Source organism: Phaethon lepturus, unplaced genomic scaffold (assembly GCF_000687285.1).
Source record: "Phaethon lepturus isolate BGI_N335 unplaced genomic scaffold, ASM68728v1 scaffold6238, whole genome shotgun sequence".
Classification (NCBI taxonomy): Eukaryota; Metazoa; Chordata; class Aves; order Phaethontiformes; family Phaethontidae; genus Phaethon; species Phaethon lepturus.
In genome coordinates, this window is record NW_010559616.1 from 39,456 (window position 1) to 66,356 (window position 26,901).

At 44.9% G+C, this 26,901-nt stretch overlaps 1 protein-coding gene across 1 annotated transcript in view; it reads right to left on the reverse strand.

Moving 5' to 3' along the window:
- ABCA1 (ATP-binding cassette, sub-family A (ABC1), member 1) overlaps positions 1 to 26,901 on the reverse strand; it is an 80,303-nt gene that overhangs the window by 28,117 nt on the left and 25,285 nt on the right. Inside the window, exons 5-10 of the mRNA XM_010293404.1 lie at positions 19,379 to 19,500; positions 14,996 to 15,187; positions 7,714 to 7,800; positions 3,056 to 3,296; positions 2,329 to 2,468; positions 1,509 to 1,625 (exon numbers count right to left, since the gene is read on the reverse strand). Of these exons, the coding sequence (XP_010291706.1) occupies positions 1,509 to 1,625; positions 2,329 to 2,468; positions 3,056 to 3,296; positions 7,714 to 7,800; positions 14,996 to 15,187; positions 19,379 to 19,500 (899 nt within the window). The remainder of the gene's footprint in view (positions 1 to 1,508; positions 1,626 to 2,328; positions 2,469 to 3,055; positions 3,297 to 7,713; positions 7,801 to 14,995; positions 15,188 to 19,378; positions 19,501 to 26,901) is intronic.

Genomic DNA, 26,901 nt, shown 5'->3' on the forward strand with positions numbered 1-26,901 from the left:
ATGCCAAACAGATTGCACAACCCAGAAAGCCGGGAGGTGATGACCGGTAACCCAGTGGCAGCCTCAGAGGCTAACAAACAGCAAAGGACTGACCTTCCCCTTGAAAGCAGCCACAAATGGGTAACTAAGTACCAGAGCCAGCAGGGTTAAACAAGCAGCATAAAATACAAAACCAGAAAAGCTCTTGGCACATTTAAAAACAAAACCCAAAAAACCCAAACCAAAACAAAAAAAACAAACAAAAAACCCCCAGCAACATTCACTTTTCAAAGGACATGACTGCAAACTAATATTCAAACCTTGACTTTCTGTCTGCACTCGCTGCAGCAAACCATTCAATTTACAGTTGGCGGCACTGATTCTCACCTCCCTGATGCGAACATCTAGAGAATTAACTTTCATAAAGCCAAGAAAGGCACAGGAGTGATGAAAATGATGTCTTTGACCCTCTAGTATGTAATATTGATGGGGAAGTGCAGCAGGGCAGGTCAGAGACTATTCAGCACAGCATTACATTGGGGTAAACAAGGAATGAACTTCAAAGCATAAAAGACCTGCGGAGGTCTCTGTGTAACAGCTGCACTGTGACACGCAACCAGGCTCCTTGCAGAGAGGAGGAAAAGCTACTCTACTCTGTTGAGCGATCCCAGTTTTACATCACTGTGCTTCCAAAGACATCAGCACAAGGTGCAAAGATCCACCGCTCCGAGTTGCACCTGAGGGAAGTAATAGTGAACTAAGCCACTTAAGCAGATCATGCCCCAGTAATGCAGGTCTAACACCTGGCACAATGCTCCAGGGAGCCAACAAGCTAGCAGAAAGCATGTCAAATCCAAACAAGACTCCCAGCCCCTTCTTCATCATCTAGTATGCATGGCGTATTATGAAACGATCAGCCATAGTGATGTTTGCTCTTCTCCTATGAGCACCCAAGTATTACTAAATTAAGCATACCACGCAAGTCCAAATGAAGTTTTTACAAGAGTTGTGCCAGATTACTGACAGGCATCTAGGTTCAGCTCTAGCATGATAACCATTCAATTCCTGTTGTACCCAATGGGGCCCGAGGTCACCTGGCACCTTCCAGGATCTGATCTAGATATATGACTGCTTGCTTTGCTGCTGTCATGACAGCACTACTGTGGAGAAATGCACAGCACAGGGAGCTGAACCTGTAACCAACCCCACAGGTCCCTTGTTTACAAAAATACCCCAAGCCAGACATTCATTCTGCATTAGGGCAACACTGTGGAAGAAACAGCCCATTTTCCCACAGAGGCTGATTAGAAACACATGTTAAACACTCACTGCTCCTGTTTGGAGCAGGTTGTCGCATGAAGGAATGACAAGCATAATGCAAGATTGGTACAATCACATGTTTCAAGAAGCTGTCTCATCCGTACTATTTATCTACCCAGCTCAGCACTGAAGCACCATCTAAAAAAAAATATTTCATCACTTATTGCAGAAGATGACAGTAGTGGTTCTAGCAAGGACAGCATACTGACCCGAACGAGATCCATTTCCTGACTACTTTCCATAAACGTCCAAATCTTCGGGCTTATCTCCTCCCACATCCCCCCGAGGTCACGAAACACACCCAGCTCCTGGAACGTCCTGTTCACCTGTCGGCAAAGAGGAGAGGAAGGTTATTTCCAAAAGCTGGCAGAGATCCACTGTGGGCTGAGAGGATGCATTGACTTGTCAAGTGAAATACTGCATGTTGCTTATATTCAAACAGCAGCTCAGATTCTGCAAGGACCACAGCAGGGAAAATCAAGTGCACTTGGAAGGAAAACAACAACAGGGAGTGTGGATGCCTGTGTCTAAGCATGGCCTTTCAAGGCTTGGTGGAAAATGACTCTGCCTTGGAGAGGAAAGGCATACAAAGGCAGCCCCTCCCCATATGCTGGAAGAGTTTTGCTGAGAGAGCTTGAGGAATTAGACAGCACATTAGGTAAACCACAATCAGAAATGATTAAGGGTCTGCTGACCAGCCTGCAGTGGAGGAGAGGAAGGACACCTGAAGGCTTATCAAGGTCTTCCCCACTCCCATATCCCACATGAGAGATGCAAAGCCTATGGATAATCAAAAGGCACCACCAGGAAAGATTCCAGCCAAAGTCTAGGAAAAGAAGAGTTTAGCATGGTCTTTTTTCCTTGGGCCTTCAACAGCAAGTACGTGGGGGGCGAGAGACTAGGGAGGCTACACTTTGCAGGCAATCCTTTCTAGGTTTGTGTTTGGGCCCAATTTAACACAGAGCAGCTAAGCTGCACAGCCAGAGGACGTACCTCATTCTGTGTATCAGAGGATAGGGCTATGGTTACCTCAGTCATGACCTTCCTTATGGCTGGTGTGTCGGGAGTGTACAAGATCTTCCCAATCAGCAAGGGTTTCAAAGCCCTCCAGATGATCCTAGAAAGTGGGCTGGATTCCAGGTTCTTCATCAGCTCATTGCAGTAGGGTGCTGAGGAGGAGAGGACAAAGGTAAGTGGCTGAACAGCAGAGTGACAACTGCAGAGGGCATATGCCCCACTTGTGTGGGCTTTAAGGACACTCACAGCTGAAAGCACACCATTCATTAGACAACCAAAACTCTCCTCTACTGCAAAGCTCCACAAAAAGCCCCTTCCAGTCCAAATTTCCATGGTCTGCCCAGGAAACATGGAGCACGCAGGAAACCTCCAGAATTAAGAGCCACACTGCTAGTTCTGCACCGCTCCCACAACCCTGCTGCATGGCACAAGCAAAATTTGTCCAGAAAAGGCCAGATTTCCAAAGGCTGCACATGACTTGCTCCCTCTCCCCCAAAGGAGGTCCACTGCACAGCCTTCTGCAGACTCTACACAAGGTCCTTGGGAATCCCTTGCATGTTGATATCCTCGACAGCCTTAAGGGCATATGCAGGAGGCAGCATGCACGTGCCTTTCTGAAACAGCAGAACATATGCTGTCCCTCAGGACTGCCTGCTTTCATCTGTGGAAGTTTGGGAAATACTAGCAATGACAACCATGAAGTAGATGGAATCCTAGGCCATGCGAGGGTTACACTCACTTGTGGAGTTATCATAGAAGTTAGTTACATCGTCTTCAGTGTTGTTGCCTCCAAACAGTGCTTTGTAATTGTTATCCTCATACCAGTTGAGGGATTTGATTTTGAGCCCTCCACCTTCGGGATGGCCACACACAATGCGTGACACAGCCTGGTAGATCTCTGTAGAGGAGTTTGAGGCATTCACGTTGGTCAGGAACATCACTTCCTGCCTCATGTCGCTCCAGCTCTTCATGCTCAGCAACTGGAAGGTGAGGTGGGAGAAGAGAGTAGAAGCAGGGATTGGACAGGATTAGTGAAGAGGAAGATCTTGCCACTCTCCTTCAAATCACACATCTGTTTTTGAACAGATGAGAATCCACTTGAACACAATATTAACAGTAAAGACCAGGGAAAGCACATTTTCCCCCGCCCGAGTGGGAGAATGTAGAGGGAAGTCTATTCTGTACATGGACAAAGAACATGCCCTTGCCAAGCTCTTTACTCTCAAGTTTTCTCCTCCAGTGCTGTGGGTGGTTCTGGCCCTCCCTGCCTTCTCACGTGGAAGCCTCTTCTCCTCCCGGTTGCACAATGGCTCACATTCCAGTGAGCCCCCTCATGCCGGGTGGGGTACATAAATCAGAAGAGGGAGTAAGGAACAACATAAAGTGAGTGCAGCTCATGGGACACAGGTTGGATAAGCTGCAGGCCCCAGCAGTGTCACCTGGCACAATTCCACCAAGGTCAGCAAGCCTCCACTGATTTACATCAGGCAGCCAGTTTGACCTCCTAGATTGGTATCACTTGTCCCTGCCCCAGCACCTCCCTACCCTGTTATCAACAGCATTCCCAGAAAACCCTTGAAAACAAACCCAGCTGCAGCCTGGAGCCTGATCACACCATGAGCTGTGCATTCAGTCAGCCTCAGCAAGGAGCCTTTTCCTGCCCAGCCGGCCTGACATCAGGCTCAAGGTGACAACTCACAACTGGCCACAATGATTATTACCTCCAGAGTCATTTGTCTGGCATAAGCATCTACCTGCAGTATGTCATGAACTAAAAGCACCAGCAGCTCAGCCTGAGACACGCGCTGCATCAGTGTCACCATACTCAGAGGCATCGCCAAGCTCATCACAACGGAAAAAGTAATGCACCTCCATGAGCAGTGGTTTCACAATACACTGGAGCATTTCTCTCAGACTCCCCGGCTAGAGATGCAAGAACATCAGCAGAGGTGTGCCTATACAGACTACAGGGCTGTTTATTTCAGTAACCTCTGTGATTGTGACAGTAAGTAGATGTTAGGAACATATAAGGCAAGGGCAAGAATGTAGGACACTTCCACAAGTAACCTTCCAGCTTCCATTTATTTTCAGCTCAGGGTACTTTTATTTCCTAACCCTCAATGAATTTCTTCCACGGTAAACTTCTAGATTTTTGAACATCCACAAGTATTTAATATCCAACACATCACGGAAAAGAACTTCCTCTCCCCTCTCCCTAAGTTGGTATGGTTAGCTCCATTTGATGCCATGTTTTTTTTTCACTGGAAGAGACAGTGAATATTCAATCCCTATCTCTTTTTTCTGGGATACTTAGCTATATAGGCCTCTGTCACATCCCAAACTCATCTCTTTTTCCAAGCTGACAAGTCCCAGCCTACTCCCTTGTTAGTTGTGTGGAAGTCATTCCACTTCTGAATGTCCTAACTGCCCTTCTCTGAACTTCTTCCAGTTCCATCTTACAGCTGGTTCTCTATCCCTTTTTAAATCTTTTCTAGCATTTGATCCGATTTCTTGACTGCTACTGAACTATCAGGTGACATTAACTTGGATGTTCTTGCTGTGCTTCCCAGAACAGCAACATGCACTAATAAGGGCACACAGATCTGCTGAGACACCTCTTTGTAACTGCTCATCAGCTGCATCTCAGAAACAACTTTAGATGCTGTGGCCCAACTGCCCTGTTTTCAGAGACAGTAACCAAGTCAAAGACCATCTGCCAGTTTTGCTCATTGTGTATTGTTTTTGTCACCTTTTTTTAAAATAAAATGCAGATAATCAAAGTCAAGGATGGCTGGCAAAGCCAACCAGCAACAATGCAGAAAGCAAGAGTGTGCTGGAACAATTCAAGCCAAATTCACGCAAGCAAAAGCACACCCAGAGTCTCTGGCCTTACACTGGGAGGAAAACCTGACCCTTTGTGTTCATCTGTAGCACTGTGCTTTAGATGTGCCAACATCTGGACAAAAATTCTTAGTGCTAAACAACAGCTATTAGCTATTATGTGTCACATACACAAGGAGTCTCTATTTTTAGCCGCCTGAAAACACATGACATTGATATGATGGAAGACAGCTGTGAGAACGGCAAAAGCATGGGGATTCAGTACGTGTGTCCAGAGTGATTGCTTCAAGTGTACCTTCATTTCCTCACTACTGCTTTTGTCTGCATCCTGGTGCCACTCAATCTGGCTCCACAGGTTCAGGGTGACAGACACGACACTAGCATCGTGAGACATGAATGAAAAAGATGTCACGCAATAGCTTTTGTTGGTTACATATGCTGATGTGGATTTTTGGATTTGACGATTCCTCATCAAAAAGGTCAAGGCTGCATTTCAGGTGTAACAGTTTTGAGTGTCCAATTCAAAGGGACTTTGGTACCTTAGGTAAAACAGCTGATTATTCCTCAGCAAAAACTCAGCTGCTGTAGCTAAAGTACCATAAACTCCCCAACATGAGCAACCATACAGAAATAAGAAGTGCAGCTAATTCCCATTAACATATGAGGTGTTAACCATCTCGCAGAGGGATTACATTAGCAAATACATTTTTATACATAATTAACAGTTTGAGCAAGGAGCTTTGTTTCATCTTTGGCACCAGCAACTTTACAATTGGCGTGCAGACCTGCTCTGTTCACACCACTGGAAGCAAGTACCTCATGTGTGAAGGGTTACTGAGCCATTTCTTCTCCCAGACATCAGACCTGGCTCTCTGTTTCTTAATAGTTGTCCTTGGTCTCGGTGTTTAATCTGCCCTTCTAGGTTGACTTAAAGAGCCCAGGGACACAGATCCTATCAATCCCCATACTCAGAGACAAGTATTTTGTTCAGACCATTCTCTAATTAAAATTCTTTGCTAGAAAGGCTCGTAGACATGGCACAAACAATGGTTCTCTCCACCCCCTCAAGCTGCTGCCTTTCGAAACAAGGGAGCAAGTCCCTCCTTTTCACACAGAAATCGGCCTGTCAGACAATGAGAAGTAACTTTCGGTCAAGCCATCTGGAGCAGCTCATGCTGTACGCAAAGGAAAAAGCTGCTTTTGTTTGCAAAGCAATAGGGCAGCATAAAAGGTAGTCCTACCCAAACCAGCTGCCAAGCAAAAGGCACATTACCCCAGGACGTTTTCGGCCACATCAGCAAACTGAGTATCACATGGTTTCAATTATTTTTATCCCAGACAAGAAAGGCAAGCTTAGGTGACGTAACGGGAAACAGCCGTAATCAAACTCTGAAGGCAGCCTCCCTGCTAGCAGCAAGAGTTCTGCCGCAGTGTTAACTGAAGCTGATCCTGGAATCATCTTAATTTCACTGTAAATGGGACCCGGTGGCAGGTTGTGGGACTTGGGGAGGGATGCATGCCAGGAATTGTTGGCTGGCATGGCACTGGCTCCCGGCAGCCACCCCTCCGTAGGAGTGGAGCACACGCTAACCTGAAGTGACCTGCTCTTGTGCGTGCTTGCAGAGGTTACTGCCGTTCACGGCTCTGAGCTCTCTTGCTCAGATGCAAAGACGGAAAGACTAGCGAAGGCGAGGAGGTGGCATTGTTTAGTTTAGATGGTTGTGATTTCTGCTTCAGGAAGAGGGTGTTTTTGCCTAGTAGCAGCACTTCAAAGTCAGAGCCAGCCAAAAAGCAACTAAGGTAAGTCTCTGGCTCAACACTCCCTGCCAGTTCTGGACTTCTGACTCGTGCTAGGCGTGCAGGGTTTTTTTCTTAATCCATCATTTCACCTGCAAAAACAAATACTTGCAGTCTCTGTAATGTCACTTTGCCTCTACTAATCACTATTTATGTTTTGCCAGAGCCTCTCAGCCAGTGTTTTGATGCCATCACACTGAATGCCCCCCAAAGACCATCTGCCCCAAAAAGCTAGTTAGACAAAGAGCAAACAGCAGCCTATAGATACTAATTTAGATTAGAACAGCCACAACATCTCTTCCACATGCCATACCATCACCACACCCAGAGACCAGTAGATACAACCAAATAACAACCCTGACACGGTTGGAATCTGAGTGAAAAACACTAGAAAGGAGGCAAACCTCCACATGCAGCTTGCAAGGCACTGTTAAGCAGCAGACGTATTGCAAGCCCAACAGTTGTGCCACTGCTGAGAAGGCAAACCCCACAGAAAGCATCTTAATTCCTGCTCCTCCCATGAGGACCCAATCTTTAGCCACACGTCTGATAAACTCCTACCGTGTTTGTAACTTGAAGTGCCAAAAGGTTCAAAAGTGTGATGCCTGTACTGACACAGGAAGAACAGCTGTAGGATGGGGGCAAGTTTCGAAACAAGCCAGGGGGTTGACTTCTGAGTTGCACCAAGGCTTCTTGTACTCAAATGCAGGCCAAGACAACAACAGTGATGTGTTCTCCTGACACGAAGGCGCTCCTTACCTCTTTAACAAGCTTCCCAAGGCTCGCTCTCAAAGCTTCCACAGTTTCTGACAAATCATGCAAGGAGGAATTGAAAGAAATTTGTCTCTGCAGGAAAAGAGAAAAGGAAACTAGAAGTCACTGCAAGGCACAAACAAAGACATTAAACCTTTTTATACATTCTTGTAAAGAAGAGTAGTAAGGACTGTTTACACAGCAAAGTGCTTGATGGGGAAGACAGAGCTGGCTTTCTGTGCAACCTTGAGCTTAAAATACCCTGGGCTTCAGAGCCCCACAATGCAATGGGGATCCCCCTTTGCTTCCTCACCGGTTAGGTATGCAGATGCCATAATCAGAACCATCCCAATAAAACGCTAAATGCACGCACGTACACTTGCTGTGCGAAGGATGGCTTGCATTCCAGGTCACAAAACAAGCACAGCCTACAGGACAGCATGTGGACAGACCTGAAATCCCGCAAGCCAGCCCTAAGAAGGGGATGCAAAGTCTACACAAGGGAGGAAAGGACCAGTTGGCAGACAGAAGCTTTCAGTGGGACTCCACAGATACCAGCTCAGATATGGAAAACTCCTGCTGCAATGTACATCATCTTCATCACTCGAGTCCTCCCATCAGGTCTTAATAAATTTTATCTAAACCAAGGGTATATTTTAAAACAACAAGCTTTCATGAAACGGCTGACACTCACCATCATCACAAGAGAAAGACTGACAGGTTTCCAGAAGTGGAAAGCAAAGGAAACTATTTGCTCTAAGCACTGAAAACAACTCCTTGTTTCCAGTTGCTCTACATGTACCCAGTGGGCCTGGGTTTTGATTTGTAGGGTTCTTTTTCCCTTGTATTCACATATCTGGATTATATTGCACAGGAAACATTTGGACACAATCCTTCTTTCAAGGGAATGAAGATTAAAATAATTTCCTAAGATTTCACATTAGCAGCTACACGTTGCAGCATTTGAAAGCATGCTGCAGTTACAGCATTGTGACACACAGAGGAATAGCCAAAGCCCTTGCATTTAGCACACATTTTTTAGGCTGCAGCTTTTCATTTTCACATCTTTCCTGGGGTAACTTCTAGAAGCAAAGTCTGGAGGCTTTCGTATGTTCTAGTTAATTTGCCAGAGGGTGATGAGACCTGGTCAGTGCCATCTGGTGTAAATGGGCACTGTTCCACTGATCCACAGTGCATTTAAGACCCAGCTAACTTTTCTGAGTGCACAGTTAGTGCCTGCTCCAAAGTCAGTTGTAAATTTAGGGAGGATCTCTATAATCTCTGAGGATTTCTACTAAACAGTCCTTAAGGTTTGGATACATCAAAAAACATCATTAGAGCTGAAAGAAAAGCAGCTCAAAATCCCCACTTCAAGACATACTTAAAGAAATACATACCAAAGCTACATAGCTACACTACCACTTCAGCAACAAGATGAGGTAGAAAGTCCTAGGTTCATGCATAACAGTAGATGTGCTTGTTCAGCTCCCCATATTCCTCATCAAGCCCTACACAGATTTGTGCTGTTCCCTGTATTCAGAGGTGATTCAGGGACAGAGTGGATGAGGAAGAGTTTTCTGATTATACTAATTGGTTCAGAACAGTGAAAAGTCAAAAGCCAATTGCAAAGGATTAGTGAAAGGCCTCATGCTGACACACTGTTATAAAGTGCCAGACAAAATTCACTGCTGCAAAGTAAACTACATAGGGAGAAGACAGTTCTACCTTCAGGTACCCTTTGATGGCTCTGAACTAGCTACTACCACTCAGAAAGGGAGATCTTAGAATTACAGTGATAAAACTGATCAACATCAGTATAAATCCACAGTGTAATCCCAGTTCTCAAGTACTACATGCGATTTTGTGTCCTCCATCTCTGAAGGAACACAAGTACAGAAAAAAAGCCACAAGTATGACTCAAGATAAGAACGGCTTCTGAAAGAAGAACAATAGCCTACAGTTCTTTCAATGGGACCTGTTATGACAGAGATCTGTGAAATTACAAGTGGAATGAAGAATGGGAACAGGGGATGATTGCTCACTGTGCCTCATCATTCAGGAATAGAGGACTTCCAGTGAAAAGATCAGTTTAAAACAAACCAAAGGATCTACAGCACACACAACTTAATATCTACAGAATTTCTCCATTTTGACTATGTAGTGCTGAAGATACTGAAAGTTAATGCAGGTTTGAGAAAGGCTTAGAAGAATTCATTAAAGAAAATAAAAGCTTACCAAACACCAAGATCCCAGCAGTAGCTGAGAAAAGTCTGAGTTGCAAGCTACTGAAGAACAGGACATTACATTGAAGAAACGTTACTATGTACTTGCCCCATCCCTGCATTGTTTTACATGCCTCCATTACAGGCCACTGCTGGACTAGAACTTAGGGGACACAGCTGAACAGGACTTTGGTCTGACCCAGTATACAAGTCTCAGGCAATTAAAGGAGCTTGCAAACCTTACCCTGAAATGTGAGAAGAATTCCCCCATCCTTTCACACATCTCCACCTTGACCTTTCTTTCTTAACAAATTCACAGCACTCCAAGTTCATTTCTCACCAGAACTTGAAGTAATGCCATTGCTATGGAGAAGTTTTGCTTTCTGTACCACCATCCTTTGCATCCTAAAGCCCAACTCAGGGAGCCTCTCACAAGCCACATCTCCAGACACAACAACAACAGTCACAAGTGGCCAGTCTTCTTTGTACAGACGAGCATGTCATGAATTTCCTTGGAAAATAACTCTCTGCAGTGGCTCATTAAGTAGTTCATTACATTCTTAAAAGCCCCCTAGCTTCAGGGCAACTCCAGTAAGATTGGTCCCACTGTGAGAGTGTCTTTAGTAGGTGTCTACACTATACCTTTGGAGGGCATGCGCAATGACTCATTTTCCAGTGAAATGCAGCAAAATCATCACCTGTCCTTTCTAGGCACACTGTGGAAAAGACAAAGTTCTAGCAGGTTTTGAACAGAACTGCCCTGTACAATTCCTGTGATAGTGGCTGAGCAAGTCATGGCTTCATCTAGACTTGTCTTTTGGGGCAGCCAACATCACAATACTCTTGAGGTACGGACTGTACTTAGTGGACTCTGTGTGCTTGTATGTGCATGCTACAAGACTTGAGATAGAGACAAATACTTGAGATGACTAGAGCTGACTGCACAGTCAAGACAAACCTTGAATAAGTCCACCTGTCAGCTCCTGCTAGAAGGGGTGGACAACTCTGTTTCTTCAGCATGCAGGAGAATGCATGTGTTTGATGTGTTGGGAGGTCATAACAAAATTCAGCCACTGTCTGCATCATACAGGTAACTGTTTCTGCTTAATAAGACCACTCTGCCATGATTGCTTTGAAATAGTTACTACAACTTTATACTGATCTTTGCAGAAAATTTACACTGAACTTTGCAGAAAAATCACATGCTTTAAGTTTCTGCTTTTGTTTCCTAGGACTGTAAGTCCCAAAGTACAGCTGCTTAAAAGCATGATATCATTGTGCTTGACTGAAAACACTGTCTGAAGAGCAAGGAAAGCTGCAAGTTCAGTTGCAGCATGTATTTACGCTACGAGACCTTTTCTAAAGCCATTTTTCAACTGGAATGCATTTATTATAAATGCTTAGTTCATGCTAACCATATGACAAAATACCACCCATACTACAAAGAGAGAAAAAAAAGGATTTTCATGTGCTCACCCACACTCCTTCAAGGACCACTACAATACACAAGTCACAACACATTTATGGCTTACTACAGACCCACACCACTGGAAGTAAGTGTGGCAAAACCCTTCTTAGGCAGTGCTGCAGAGATGAAATCCCACAGGACCAATTTGAATTGTCTTTGGCATTCAACCTTCCCCCCAAATAATTTTCAAAACTGGGGAGATTTGCAGAGGGAAAGCTGTCCCGCAGACAGGTATTTTTATGGTATAAGACAGTCCCACCCATCACACCACCAGTCCCGTGGGATTTACTGCCATTACCCCTGGCTAACCAGGGGTGCCCAAACTGTGTAGTTCTTCCATGGGACAGCTGCTGGCCTAGCACAGGGAGAAAGCTGAAAAGAAATTTGTGTGCATGCAATGAAGAGGTATTGTTTTGCTGTTGTTCTCAAACTAGCTTCTCCTGCTTCAGTCTCACTGACTACACCCAGTGCAAGGCAAACCTCAAGATGAGAAAATGTCTCCACAAGAGGCTTGTACAAGATGTCCTATGCCCCCATAGTACTTACTGTTGGCCAAAAGGCTTCAGAGCATGAATGAGGACTAAGGCATGGGTCCTGGAAAAGGGAATGTGGCTTTTTGAAACACTTGTTGCTTCTAGTGGAATGAATACTCAGTCAAGAAGGAAAGCTGATCCTCTGCCCTGGTGCCCTATGATCACTCCCAGGTATTCTGATGCGTTTTGGTCTAAACAGCCCACCCCAAACAGGTTCTGGCATAAGAAAGAATAAGGAGACACACTTAACCTCACTACCATGCTTCTGTGCTTCGCTCTGTTTTCTCACCCTACAGAGCAGGCTAAATTGAAGTCATACAAAGGATCAGTGGCAGAGATAGAAAAATTTCTACTAGGATTTCATTAGAAGTCGTTCTTTGTCTTAAGTGTACTGTATTGGACTTTGAGAAATGCTCAAGGTGTTTTGGATAGAACTGATGAGCAGGTATGTAAAGAAAAGCATATATTTTTTGCCTTTCTTTTTAAAAATAACATTCCTTAAGTGTTGTGACATTTAGAGCTCATGCATTTCACCATGCACACACTTCAATTTCCTTTTTAAAACTGTGCTCTATCCATAATTTGCTAATAATTACTGTTTGGCAGTAAGTTACCTAGATCACTTACCAGTTCCTCTCAGGCTGCAAATGCACACACATTTTAAGCTGGCAGAAGCAGGTGTTGATGTCAGGGTCTCAGCCCACACATACACCCCCTCCCTGACCACTGGGTACTCAGTCTTGTACCCTCCCCTTCATGATTCAGCACAGATGTTTTTGTAAGCACACAATCAGGTCAGTCACTTTTAATCCGGATCAATTCCATAATGTAATTTACTGCATCATCTTGCAGAGGAAACAACAAACAGGAATGCACAGGGGCAGGAACAAACAGGTAGATGCTGTCCTGAGTCTTCTGGATTAAGATAGTTCAAGAAACTATAGCCACTCTATTTGAGAGGCAAAAACTCCTGTTTTACTATTCAAGCCCTTGGGTTTGCATTTACACAGTTCCTGCACACAGTTGCAAGTCCTTTCCACCCCAACTGTATTGACCTAATCCTATTAAGATGCTGCCTCTCCATAAATCACAGAATGCTGCAACCAGTGGTGCCCAGGTCCCATTGTACAAGTGAAAAATCTGCCTCTGAATTGCTGTTGTACCTGCATTTGATTTGGCCCTTACTTTTACTTACTGAAATGCCATGCTGTGAAGTGCATCAAGGAGATTAAGAAAAACAAAACAAAACAAAAAAACAATGTGCCCAGAGATTTGTCATTGGTTTAGAGGCTCTGTAGTAGATACGGTGCATAGTAGCTTCAGTGTTCACACTCAAGATTTGATCCACAGTGCCTTTAATTATAAGCTATGTCAAAAGCCTCATTTGTCCATGAACAGGAAGGCCCCTCTTTGTTCAAAGATGTTACTGAAGGTCATGCACTTCTTAGCCTTTAAAAACACTAAGTTTCAACCGTGTCAACCATGATCCTAGAGTTAATTTATTCATTTTGCCTGGCCATACGGAAGCCAGCTGGTTTTTATTTCACTCACTGATGCATTGCAGCAACTTAACTAGACGGTAGCCTCTGACATTTTTCCAAAGAAAACTGTGGACCTTTACATGACAGTATACAATACACAGCAGGTTTAAAACTGCTGGCTTCTGGACTCAAGTTTTTTTCCCTCTGAAGCCAAGATCATGAGCCAGCTTCTCAGAAGTCCCCCAAAATTGCACATAATGTCTTAATCTACTTTGCTGTTGCCAAGTGGCACAGAGTGGCTCATGACTGCTTTCTCTCACCAACAAACAATATAGATGTAACAATACAGATACACTCAGTACCCGCTTCTGTCAGCTAAGTTGTAAAGACTTCCATTAAAAGAGAAAAAAGCAAGACTGAGTCTCCAGAGGGCCCAGAAGACCAATACTGGGTTGTACTACAGCTGGCTATTTTCATCCCCTTCGGTCCCCAAAATTCTAGCTTAAAGTAAATGCATGCATATAGCTCTAACTGAACACAAACAACTGCTTATAGCCATTCCTTTTCAAACAGTCCATCTTTGTTATGGGGACAATTTTACTGCTGTTACCTCATCTCTTAACGCTTATGATTATCTTGCTTTTCCAGCAGGAAAGAAAAAATGCAGATGGAGGACACGTGGAAAACAGAAGATGAGCTGTGGAGAGAAGTAACTGACCACTATGTACTCTGCAGAGGAGTAATACGATTCCAGTACTTGATAATGACCCTCTTTGACTGGGGACAAAGCTAAGCAAGTGGTACATGACTTTCGGTCCTGAAAGGCTCATCAGATCTGTAACTCACAGAGCCGAAGTCTTTTTTTCTTCCATAGCAGACAAGAGAGTGTTTGTTTTAGTGGGTAACATGAGTGGGTTCTGTGGTCCTTTCTTCTCTCTACTGGTATTTCCAGCACTAGCTTCCTCAAACTTTTGTATTTTACCAGACACTGCGGACCTATGACAAAGCATCACTGGGGTTTCCTAGATAAACAGCTAAATCTGCTCTAGTCTCCAATCACCCCTTAGATAACGTATTTTCCTGAAGTTCATTGAATTCTTGCTTCAAAACGCATTCAGTTGGTCAATATATGAAACAGGCTTTAAAACTTGACTCTTTTTTTGTATGAATCAAATTTGCTCAAAGGTTTGCTACTGGCTAGAAACTTCTGCACTCAGTGGTCCCATGGTAAGGGCAGAGAGTGATGGCTTTAGCATTCAGCACAGGCCAGTCTAATATCTGGGCTTATTCCAGCCAAGACACAGCATCTGACCAAAACACAGGGACAACCAAGAGCCTGTTTGTTACTACACAGCATAAATATTTTCCTCTAGACAAACTGAACTGCAGACCACACAGGAAGGGTAAAAATGACAGGAAAAAGCAATGTTGTTCGTGTTCCAGTGATAAAGACAGTCTGTCTTCTTTCTTACTGCCAATGAACAGTTCACTCCAGAAATGCAGGGATGAGTTCCTAGACTGACAGCCCTAGTAAATGTCACTTTATCAATGATAGCCTCTCACAGGTGCAACCAGTGGACTCACCTGAAGGGGCTTCAAAGGATTCAGGTTAGCACGGAAGGCTTGTTCAGCTGCATGGAGTTTTTCCTTTGGCAACGTACAAATGAAGGCTTCAGAGTCCATGGCTACCGTCTGATTTTGGATTCTAAGAAATTCAGACAATGTTGAGCTATTGCAGAGATCTCGCAGTCGCATTCTGTAACCAGACACAATGACCTGGAAAAGCGGGGAAAGCATGTAAGTCTTTCTTTGTGTAAGATTCATAGCACAAAACTGGTTGTCACCTAGACAAAAATAACCATTCATAATATTTCCAGATAGAGGTAAGAGAGCATTTTTCTCTACAAGTTGCACGACTGTGACACACGCGCAACTCAGTTCCAAGAAAAACACATTTCCCTGCTGAGTACATGGGGGAGAGGTCCTGGAGGAGGCAGGTCTCTCTCCACTTCTCCACACACATACACAAAGCAGCAGTGATCTTGTCCTCCACAGCAGCCATTTCCTCCAATCAAGGGTACATGCATTGCCCAATTCTCAGTCTTCTGGGAACTAAGCCACAGAGACAAAACAAGGCTTGTGACCAGACCCAAGTCTGGCAAATGTATGTGAAGGGTGAAAGACCCATGTCCCAAACTCCTTAGATGTATCTGCCAGACACATTTGCTGTGCCGTTCTGGATCAGGATCACCTTCTCCCTTAGCTCTGAACTCTCTCTTTACTAACTGCTGAGAGAAACTTTTTGCAGTGTTTTGGGGCAGATAATGTATCAGTGAAAAAAATTATCTTGCTGACTGCAACAAACAGGAAAGAAGATCCTAGAGTCTTCCTTCACAGGCGTATTTTTTTCACAGGCATATTTTACTTGAGGTGATAGTTTGCTTGTTGATAATGTTTCCTAATCTACAAGGAACCACCTTATTCATGAAAGAAATGCATAAAATCCCTCTGAATTATCACCAGTCCTTTTCAGACCTGATGGCCTAGTTTCTTTTAGTAAAGTCTGTTCCAGGATTTAGGTTTGCTGAACAACAAACAGGAACTTCAAACAGGTGCACACTTCATGAAGGTGATAAACACAAGGAAAATCCAGAGTCTTCCATTGGAAAGATTTTTTTGTTTTGCCTTGGGGCTAGACAGAGGGAACAATTTTATTGTAAATGCACAGTGAACAACAGCTTTATACTTAATTTCTTCTTTGTTCTTTTCTAATAGCTGGCATGCATTGCCCAACGTTCAGCAACAACTGGAAAGGATTGATCTACATGCCAGAAGAGTTAACAGTTCCTGCATCATCCTGGTAAGTCTGAAAATTTTCTTGTCTTTCAAAACCAAAAGGACATCAACAATCTGGGGAGCATGGGGGCGTGGGCAGGGAAAGCGGACTATGTTCAGAAAACAAGCAGCTGGAACTGGTAGGAGAGGGAAGAGATTTATACTGCAACACTTGTGCAAACCTTTAACTTTAGTGTGCATCCATATGCTAAAAATAGGATGTTTCCATGCTGCACACTCAGCTGAATAAATGGGATAGCTCCCACATCAAAAAGGCTGGCCTTTTGAAAAAGTTTGGGTGATTTTTTTTTTTGCCAGCAGAGATACTACCACCATCATAGCCATGCTGAAAAGGGGATGTTCCTGTGGCACTGGCAGTGACTTTCAGGAGACCTGGGATCAGTCTAAAGCAGCTTCCCTGGGTGGACATACAGAAAACCTGCATCACCCAGTGCCTTGGCGCTCACTTAAAATAAGTGAAGATGAACAATCCTTCTACCATCAGCTGTGTCTACCCACCTTTTTCCTCTTCTGACGAAAAGCCACTTTTTCCAAACACAGTGAGTTCCATCTTACGTGACCCTAGAACAAGGCCCTACCTATGCCCCCGGACTAAAACACCTAGTCACACCAATCCAATTCTCTGCAACCATTTCAAGTCATCTGAAGTCATGGTGTCTTCAACAGGCAAATACATTCTAAATGACAGGTTATGTCCCCTAAGGACTCTCAAAATGCCAGGCTCATGTCTGAAAGTAGTCACAGGTGACCGTTTTGTGCTCACAGGTCGCATCGCTCTCTCCTGGGGCTGCCCCTGCTGTATGAAAAGGGGCGATTTGTTCCAGCCAGCGTACACCCTGGCCATTACTATTTATTCCTCACTGCCATTCAACACGTTACGCTGCAGCCCTGGCCCAGAACCTCACTGTGCCTCTGCAGCTTTTCACAAGAACAGGACCTACTCCTGCTATCCAAGCCACGTTACAGCTGTCTGGCCATGCCTGGACAACGGCAGCATACTAGACTTGATTGGATAGCTGCCTGCCCACCACTGACCCAGGCTCCTTCCAAACCCCACACCCTTCTGAGCATACCTGCCACTGAGAAACCTGAGAAACACAAGGTTGAGCCACTCTGCCCCAGGAAGCAACATGACCATCTAGACAAGCTTTGGCTATTTTTCTCTACCTGCACTGTATTCTGTATGCTGGATACACAACCCTGCTTGGCACGTTGGAGTACCATCACTACAGTAACACCAGTGAACAACAGCCCCATCGCCTTGGTGATCTCAGTTCCTTACTTGCTTGCAAATCATAACTTCTGGGCTTGAACCACCATGGGACGCTAAAAGGCTGCAGGAAAAGGCTGTATTTGCTGTGAGAGGTTTGCATACTCTGAACAGGCCCTTATATATGACCTTATAAATAAAGCTGTGACCCACTCATACAGTCAGAGACCAAACAACTATTGCCTATTACTACTGCAGCCACTATGCAGCTCAGTAGCGAGGTCACATCTCCGAAGTCAAAGGTGTCTGCTTTTTGAGTTGGATAAAGTCATCCTGCAGGGAGAGAGCTCTGCCTCTCAGTTACCTGTATTAGAAAAGTGCTCACAGAAAGATGTGGTGGGCCACTGCCCTCCTCTGCATCTTACTGCCCTGTTGCTTAGATTAGCCTTTCTGCCATCTCAGAGCACAAACCGCTGTTAAGACTAAACAACATCACTCCCAGTGTCATGGCAAAAATCAGTGTAAGAATTCCACAAACCAGAACGCAGCTTAAAGCATTCAAGCAAGAACTCGTCAACTGACTACCCTTTCACCATCTTTCAGGTATGTTCTGCAGATAAAAGCTGAAGCTTTTCTTCACCTTTCACTGGCTCTGCTACGTACAACCAATATAATATGGCAGTCACACGATGTAAGGTCAGAGCTAGCTTTTTGCCTCTTTGAAAAACGTTTCTGCCTTTCCATCAACTTAGGGAGAATGTGTTGTTATTGCTGAAGCCTTCTAGTTATCCTTGCAGAACCACCTGTAGCACAATTCTGTTTTAATCTAGCATGAATGTGAGGAAAATTAATCTCAAATAAAAGAAAACTTGCAGCCTAAAACGGGTTAAGATTTTTTTTTCCACTTTACTTTTTTCAGTGGAACGTATCTTTAACTTGTCGGATTAATTATCAAACTGCACTAAAACAGATGGCTTGATAGAATTCACTGAAGAATGAGACAATGTGTGTGAAGGGGGACAGCATCTGTAACTACATGAAAACAAAGTCTGAAAGAACTATTAATCAACTCCACTTCAAAGAAAAGATCTGATCTGGAGAGAAGGGAAGTAGAATGGATTTCCTCCTCCTTTTGCACATTACCTTTTGCACTGCCTTAAGAGAGCCACAGGTCTTCCTTTGAAGTCTGAAGCAACCAGTTCTGATTTCTGCATTTGAAAGAATTCTGGTGGACTAATTCATCCAGCCTAGCAAAACACATGTTCTGAGCTTTGCAATGGCAGATAGCCATCTCAGGACAGGGACTCCAGCACTCTGTCACCACTGTCTACATTTATGAAGGCAATCATGGGAGCTCTCAGAAGTTTCATTTGAGATCAGGGCTGTTTTGTACTACATAATGTACAAGTTTACTGTCTGTCTTGAAGAGTTGGCCACAGACTGAAAAGCATGACTCCTGCTGCCGCACAGGAATCTAAGGCAGGGCAACACAGAGAAACCCTGCTCCAGTCCATGCTGAGTGACCAACCACCCGATTTTTATTTCTCATCAAAGTGAAACAGTTTGAACAGCACTAGCAACCTAATTAATGTTTTACTTGGGTAAAAAAAAAAAACAACAACACAGAACAGGAAAGAAGAAATTCAGTTTAGCCTGAAGGGTACTAGGCCGTTTTCTTATGCAGATCAAAACATTTGCATGTGGGTGTCAAGAGTTCTTTTACAGCTTACCACCAAGTAAGACTTAAATTGAAGGCAAGAGTGAAGAGAGAAGCAGGGATTACATTTTCCTCTGTGTTTGTACAACACCTAACGCAGAGGGGTCCTGCACTGTGGATCTTGGCACTATGGTTAAACAAACAATAGACAAGCATTGTGTTAGTGGTTGAAAGTGCTCTTTACCTGCTGGAGGTTGACCTCTGCATCCAGTAGCTCCTCTACTACAGACGATGGCATGGACACATTATGATGGAGGAAGTCTGAGAACGTCTCGTTGTCAACCAGGAAATCCCGAAGTTTCAAGTCTGGGAAGTGACAAAACAAGCAACATTCTGGTCAGGGCAAAGCCAAAAGGAAACTCATGTGAGAGCTTTGAACAGGAAAAGAAAAGCTGACAAATAGGGAAGAGGACATTACGCAAACCATACCACAAAGGGAAAAGAGGAGCTGCTCGTGAAGTGCTCTGAAACCTGGCAGCTTTCAGAGATGTCAATCCATGATGTCTTGATTTCAAAAAAAATAAAGAACCTTTAGAAACAACTCCCTTTAGCATCATTACTTCAGCTCAATTTGCACGTACATACACAGAAGAAGCAAGGCACACCAAGCTGCTCCCCTGATCTGGGGTAAAACCTACTCCAGCATTAGTCTTGCACAAAGATTCAGCTTCACTTAATCCCTGTGTTGATACTGAACACGGGACTGAGCTGGTGCACGGACCAACATGGGATTTACTAGCCTGTATTATGTTAGTAATAGATGTATTCTACCATAAATTTCCAAGTCTGACATATGCAGACACACAGATATTGTACAGAACCACACACAGATCTAGAAAGCAACCTTAACCACTCAGAAAAATTCCTACAAGTGCTTTTTAATTCCATTTTCTTTCCCAAAAGCTTCACCTTCTGAAGTCATTGATGTTTCATCTCTTGGCTTTAAAATAATTTGTATCTCCATCACATCAGAGGAGAACCATCTGGAAATTATAATCCACGTACAGTATAATGTTCACAAACCTGCAGCTTAAGCAACTGACTCTCACACTGTTTTGGGTTGTTTTGTTGGTTTTTGTTTTTTTGGTTTTTGGTTTTTTTTAATGAGAGAGAACACAATTCTATCTTTATTATGCTTAAACAGCGATGAGGAAAGCAGCCATGCCTGGAGGAGCTGAGAAAGCACGTTTCATGGGATTTATTGGGGTGAAGCTTTCCAGGCTAAGATGAGTCAACCAGCTAGGTGTCACACTGCTGCTTCTGCTCTAGGAAGACAGGATGCATGGCGAGCAGTGGACCACGACGAGGTCTCATGGGAAAGTAATACAAGGGAGCCCCAGGAGTTTGTACCTTGCCCTGCCTACAGAGAACAGCTGTAACAGAACTTTGTTTTCCCTCTTTCCTTTTGTGGTTTTTTTGTTTGTTTGTTTGGGGTTTTTTTGGTTGTTTTTTTTTTTTTTTTTTTTTTTTTTTGTTTAGCTCAGCAGGCGATACCCTTAAGAAAGCCCAGCCCTCAGGAAAAGAGCATGCTGGGCTCTCAGGATGCCACCGGTGGTAACAGGGAAGCTGGTGGTCTGGGTGGCACTTCTGCTTCCCAGGGCCCAAGCTTGGCCGAGCAGCTGGCGAGGGGAGGAAGCCACACGCTCTGCTCTTGCGGCACGAAGCACGCGGGGGTTACTGACGGTCATTGCTCTCTCGTCTACATATCCAGTTACAAATTCCCTGCTGCCTTTTTGTTCCACACGAAGAAGTAAATCGCCCGCTCTGCTGAGGCGACACGGAGGTTACTTTGGGACGAAAGGTTCTTGCCCTCCTCTCTCCCCCCACAGCAGGACCACTCAGCAGTATACCTTTTTTGACCACGCCGTGCAAAAGCCCCACTAACGACCGTCTCCTCTCCCAGCCTGGGGAAAGGCTGGGCAAAGAGCCGGCTCCTGCAATAACTTAAAAACGTCCTTTTCTTTCCAGCAGAGGCTAAAGCACCCTGCTTCACCACAACTGGAAGAAAAACTCCCCCCACCCTGATTCCTTGGTTACTTCCTAAATGCGCTGAACTCCCTAAACACTTCTGCAGCTTGTTTATTTTTGGTGAGATCACCAACAGTTCAGAAACTCAGATGGACAAAGGGGTAGCTGGCTGAAGGCACACTGGCATGCAGAAATCAGATGTCCACAAGCTTTTTCTTTTCATCTGTCCCAATTTAAAATATTTTTGAAGCTCCTCTTAAAGAGCCACACACCTTTTAAAAAAGTGTAGCCAAGCAATAATTCTTCTCTTCTCCTACTTTTCTGTTTCCTCCTTGTTGCTTTGCTTTTGGATTTGCCTACGCTTTTTTGTTTGTGGGTTTGGTTTGGGGATTTTTTTTTTTTGCCATATGGAAGCAGGATTTTCTTGGTTGGGGACATATTCTATAGGTAATTGCAGGAAAGCAACCTGAACTACGTTGAGCCCTGTCGGTAATCGTGATGGGGAGTAGCAAAGAGCCTGCCGTCTTCCACGGCTGTAATTAACCAGCCCAGCGTTAGCAGGGCATTTTTCCCCTGCCTTTTTGTGATGCTGAGCGTTTTCAGACTTGCTCAGCACTAGAATTTGCTGAAAATCGAAGCTGCCTTCCAAGGCAACTCCTACAAAGGTCTGAAGGAGTTTTCATCATCATTTGCAGGAAAACACAAAGGGAACAGAACGTGAAGTTACCAAAACCACTTGTGGGACAATGCTTGGCTTCCAGCCAGCTGGTCACGAACCCATGCTCACTGGTCATAACCCTTGTCTGGCCAAGACCACACATAGAAGTTCCGCGAGACCAAGGGACTGGATCCCCACACCATGGTCCCGCTGCAGTGCCCTAAGCAAACAGCCAGCCTGTCTTACCATGCATTTTTCTCCCCCACCCCATCTGGTCCTACTTCCAGCACTTGTGGCTCAGTGTCTTAGGCAATCCCCCACAATCACGGCGGCACGCATAATGACTTGCACGTGAAACCACAGAGAAGCACCAAATGCTGTAATCAGTCTAAATTCCTGCCTTGGATACTTCAAAAAGACAAGAGTTAACAGACGTTTCCTCTTGAAAACAGCCATTCTCCTCCAAGACCGCTTGCCCACTAGGGCCTAAGGAAATACAAGAGAATTAGTTAGAAGAACTCCTCCAAAAATAGAAAACAAAAGAAACAGGCAAATCTTTTGAAGGCTAATACCAAGCTTACCTAATAATGCAAACATTTGGAGTGGAAGAACACATTTTACAAGCAGAGGCCTACTACTGCAATATTTTCCTGCCATAAAAGCTCAGACACACTTATCGAGTTACTCAAAAAACGTTGATGCAAAATATGTCAGCTCAAACGTGATTTAGCTCACACACCTTCTCTCACACTTGAGACTGACCAAGGGCATCGGTACAGTCAGCGGCTGCAAGCCGGCTGGGACAGAGCAATGCAGCTGCGGCGTCCAAACACGACATCACAGAGGAGTCCCTCCACATACTTCTGCTGACACAGACATGCAGCCTCTCCTCCCCTCCCCTCTCCACTTCATCTTCAACAGAAAACCAGGGGAGCCGCAGTCCCACAGGCTCCCTCTCACCATCACCACAGGGTATGGCCTCCTGATCAAAACCTCCGGTCCCAGCAACCGAGACAGGGCCCAGGCACAAGTGTGGAGATGAACTTGAGGTCAGAGTGAGCAATCATGCTCAAAAGAGTCAGATCTGATGTGAACCATCTCACTGACTCAGTGGTGGGATGCACGTCTGCAGAAGAAATACTGAGGGAGCTGATCCTCATGGTGGACGACTTCTACAGTTTCAGTCCTGACCAAGGGGGCAACAGCACAACGGCAGAGAACAACAACAGAAGTTTTGCTTATAAACCATGCAAATAAGCCCTAACAGCAGGCCCAGCGGGGCTGAAATGCTTTTGTTCTGTCTTAGCTTGGACACTGTACGGCAACAAAGCAGAAGACAGCCCCAGTCTGCATGAAACCAGCAGAAGATAAGTCCACTTCCCATGCAGGACAAGGAAAAAGGTCCTTCCTACGGTCACGTAAGGAAGCCTCCAGCAGAACTGAGAGCTCACAGAGCTGGAGATCTTGTGCCTTAACCACAAAACCACCCTTCCTCTCTGAAGTCACAGGTCAGAATTAGGCAATTGCACATGGCAGCATTTCACAGACACTGACTCCATGAAAGGCACAGCTGTCCTTTGTTTCCAACACAATTCAAACCAATCGTGGCAGCTGAGTTCTGGGCATGAAAACCATGATATTAAGATTGCAGAGCATCTCCTACAGAACTGATGCACTGTTTTATATCTTTAAGATTTACATTTTCCTGACATCTCAACCTTTTCCAGCACCTTCATGCCCAAGAAGAGCTAGGCTAGTCATTCCTTGCTTGAGAATCAAATCATTGTGACAATGCGGGGCGGGGGGGAAGACAAAACCAAAAAACACTCAAGGACCTCAAGACATCCACATGAATTAGCAAATAAAAACAGAACCTCCACGTTTGCTACATTATTGGTTAAATCAAACAGCAAACCAAAAAATGTTCATTATAAAAAATAGCAAGTCAGTGCTGCGTGGGGTCTCCGTTCCATGCAGATCAGAACTGAAGCACTGATTGTGCAGTGAGGAAGGTGTCCATGGTCCATACATTCTCCACAGCCAGAAGTTTTTAGCATCCTCTTTCTAGAAACACATCCCCAGTTACTTTCACAAGCTCAAAATGCAGGAATGAGCTCAACGTGGCTCAGTGCAGGAAAGAGCAAGAGAAACCACAGCAGGGAACCAGTTTTAATTTGCTTATCTTACTGCAAGTGTGACCGTGACAGTAAGTCATGACCATTCCCAGCAACACTGGGAAGATCTACAGACAAGCGGCACAAAAAAACCTGTGAGGACAGGTTGCAGAGCAAGACTATTCCAAACTTCTTCCCATTCTTTCTTGCTTCACTTGGAAACACAGAGGGCTTATACCTTCCTCTAGAAACTTAATGGTGCAGTATCTTTTAGAACTAAACAATAGGGTAGAAAAACAAAACCCCACGGAAATTGTGGTTACAGTTTTCATATCCTGAATGCTGCCTTCTAAAAATAAAAGGCATGCAAGTGGTATTTCAACATCTCAATCCACCGTAGAGTACAAAGCTCACCAGGTCTGACTTCAATTTGTGGGGTTTCTGCCAAAGGATTTGTGCCCACAGTCTACAATAAACCAGATTTTCAGCCAGTTTAGAACCAACAAACTCAGTGAAAACAATGTGACAGTCTGATCTACTGCTTACTTCCCAGCTTCACATGCTGCAAGTCCCTGCAAGGAACTGAGTGAAGGAAGAGGGAGAAGGGTATTCATGCCGTAAGTTAATTCAGAAGCTAAGAGGAAAACAAGGCAGTGTGTCCCATCTACAAACATGACTATTTATCTTCAGGGGATTTCACTCCCTACTGATGTAACATGCAAGGCAGAAAACAATTATGTTATTTTATGTATATCCATTGTGGTTGGAGGATTTACTAGCCTTTGGCTAAGCCTGTATTCCTCACAGGCAAGCATCAAGGCAACAGAGAAGATGGTGTTAAATTATGGTCCTTTATTTCTCATCACAGACACTGCTCGTAGGGCAACCCAGTCATTTTCGTAACAGCAGCATTAAAGCATCACAGAAAAATGAAATACTGAGACAGGACAGGGCATGAGAAGCTTTAGCTGTGCTCTTTTAGAGTCAGCAGGTTCCACAGGTGCCCGAAGGAGACAAGAACAAGTGGGTTTCCAGCACCATACAGTCAGAGGCACCTGTCTCCACTGGCTAATGGAAGGAGAAAAGCAGGGAAGAGTGGCAAGTGAGCAAACAAGGCATTTCTTCTCCCTGCAGAGAGTTCAGAATCACAGCTCCCAGTCCCCCACTCAGGTAAAACCGCGCTTCTACAGCAAGGTGGGTGTGCGGCACCTCCGCAGCGCGCTCACGCGAGGGCAGTGACTCAGACACCCATGCCAGCCCGACTGCACAGCTGGCTGTTACGCCTGTGCAACACCACTCCGCAGCGCCCAGGCACAACTGGAGGACAAGGTCACGAGGCTCCCTGGTCACACAGGCCTCCTTCACCCAAGGCATCACTCATTCACCGGTCATACTCCCAGCAACAGGAGTTTTTGCAAGACACAAGCACGTGGAAGGGCTGAAGCTGAGATCAAGAGCAGGAGCTCCAGCTCCAGCAGCTGAAAGCATTTATTGGTGGCACATGTGACGACTAGAAGAACTACGGCTAGAAACCTGCCTCAGCCTTCAGCAAACCCTCACATGGTGAAAGCAAACCAAGTGCTGCCACAGTGCTGTACACTGGAATTTTGTATTAATTTTTCAGTGAAGTATCTGGGAAGTATTCCTCAGGAATACATGCTGGGTGCACTTCAACACCTCAACCACCTTCCACACTCGTTACCCATCACTGTGGTTTATAGACAAAAGGTGTCTGAAGCTACTTCCCATATAAATAAAAACGGGCTTTCAAACAAGTTCAACAGTGGAACTGAAGACTGAATGACTTGTGAATTGACGATCATCCAGAGGAAACAGCAGTCTCCTAACGTTGAAGCCTGCTACAGCATTGTACCCTACTGAGCCAATGACCCCAACCTACAATGTGGAAAGCAAACCTTTCAGACGGGCCAGCGCTGGGCTTGGCAAGGCAGCAATTTTTCATCTGCCTCATTACATTCCTAACTTTGGACAACACATCCAGAAAGCATGATAAAGTAACATTTTTTCAGTTGTTTTTTTTTTTCAAAAGCAATTACTCTGGTTTAGTTTTCCTTTTTCCATACGGCACTCTTCCCCCTGCGTGAGCTGCCTGTATCCCTACTGATATTGGCAGGAGCTAAAACTGTCCTCTGAACAAGTTGGACAGCTGTACCCTGATCTGCTGACAAGAAATCAAGCAGCTCAGCAGGCCTGTTGTGCAGGATCGGCTAGGGTGAAAATACAAGCCTAATTTGCTCAGTCGAAGCACTGTTCTTTCTGCAGCCATGGCTTGACCTGTTTTTATGGTAGGCTAGACCTCTGTGCTGTGTGTCCATCAGACATGTCATAGCGCTGCCTCTGCAGATCTTAGAGAACACCCAAGCGAGCACTCACTTAACCAGAGTCCATCATCTCCATACATTTGCCATGTCAAATGGTGGTGTGAGTAGAGAGGAGGCAGCCTGCCATCCATCTCCAGCAGCTAGGCTCTCTCCGGGGAGAATGGAGAATGTTGTGCAACAGGCCCAAGCCTTCCCTCTCACCTTAGGACTGTGGACACTGGGACCATCTCCATTCCTCTACAAGTCATCATTTTTGCTTAGGAGAACTTTAAAAATAGCGGCCAGCACCATCACTCTGGCAGAAAGCACAGCTAACACTGCGTACTGGTGCACGCACAAGAGACCAGTCCTCGGTTAGCCTTCACTGAGGGCATGTTGGCTTCAAGGATGCAGAGCCCTTTTAAGCCAGCTGAGATCCCACCTCCAACCTGCCTGGAAAGTCAGCAGCAAACACAAGGCTCATACCTCTCTTTGGGTAGTACTTTAAGCCCCAGATGTCATCAGGACCCCTCCTGTATGACACACACAACAACAGAAAGACTCTCCATTAGAAAGCAAAGACACAAGGCACAGAAACTAAAGCCACAGGCTGGTCACCAGCAGTCCTGCCAGCAAACGCAGCCGG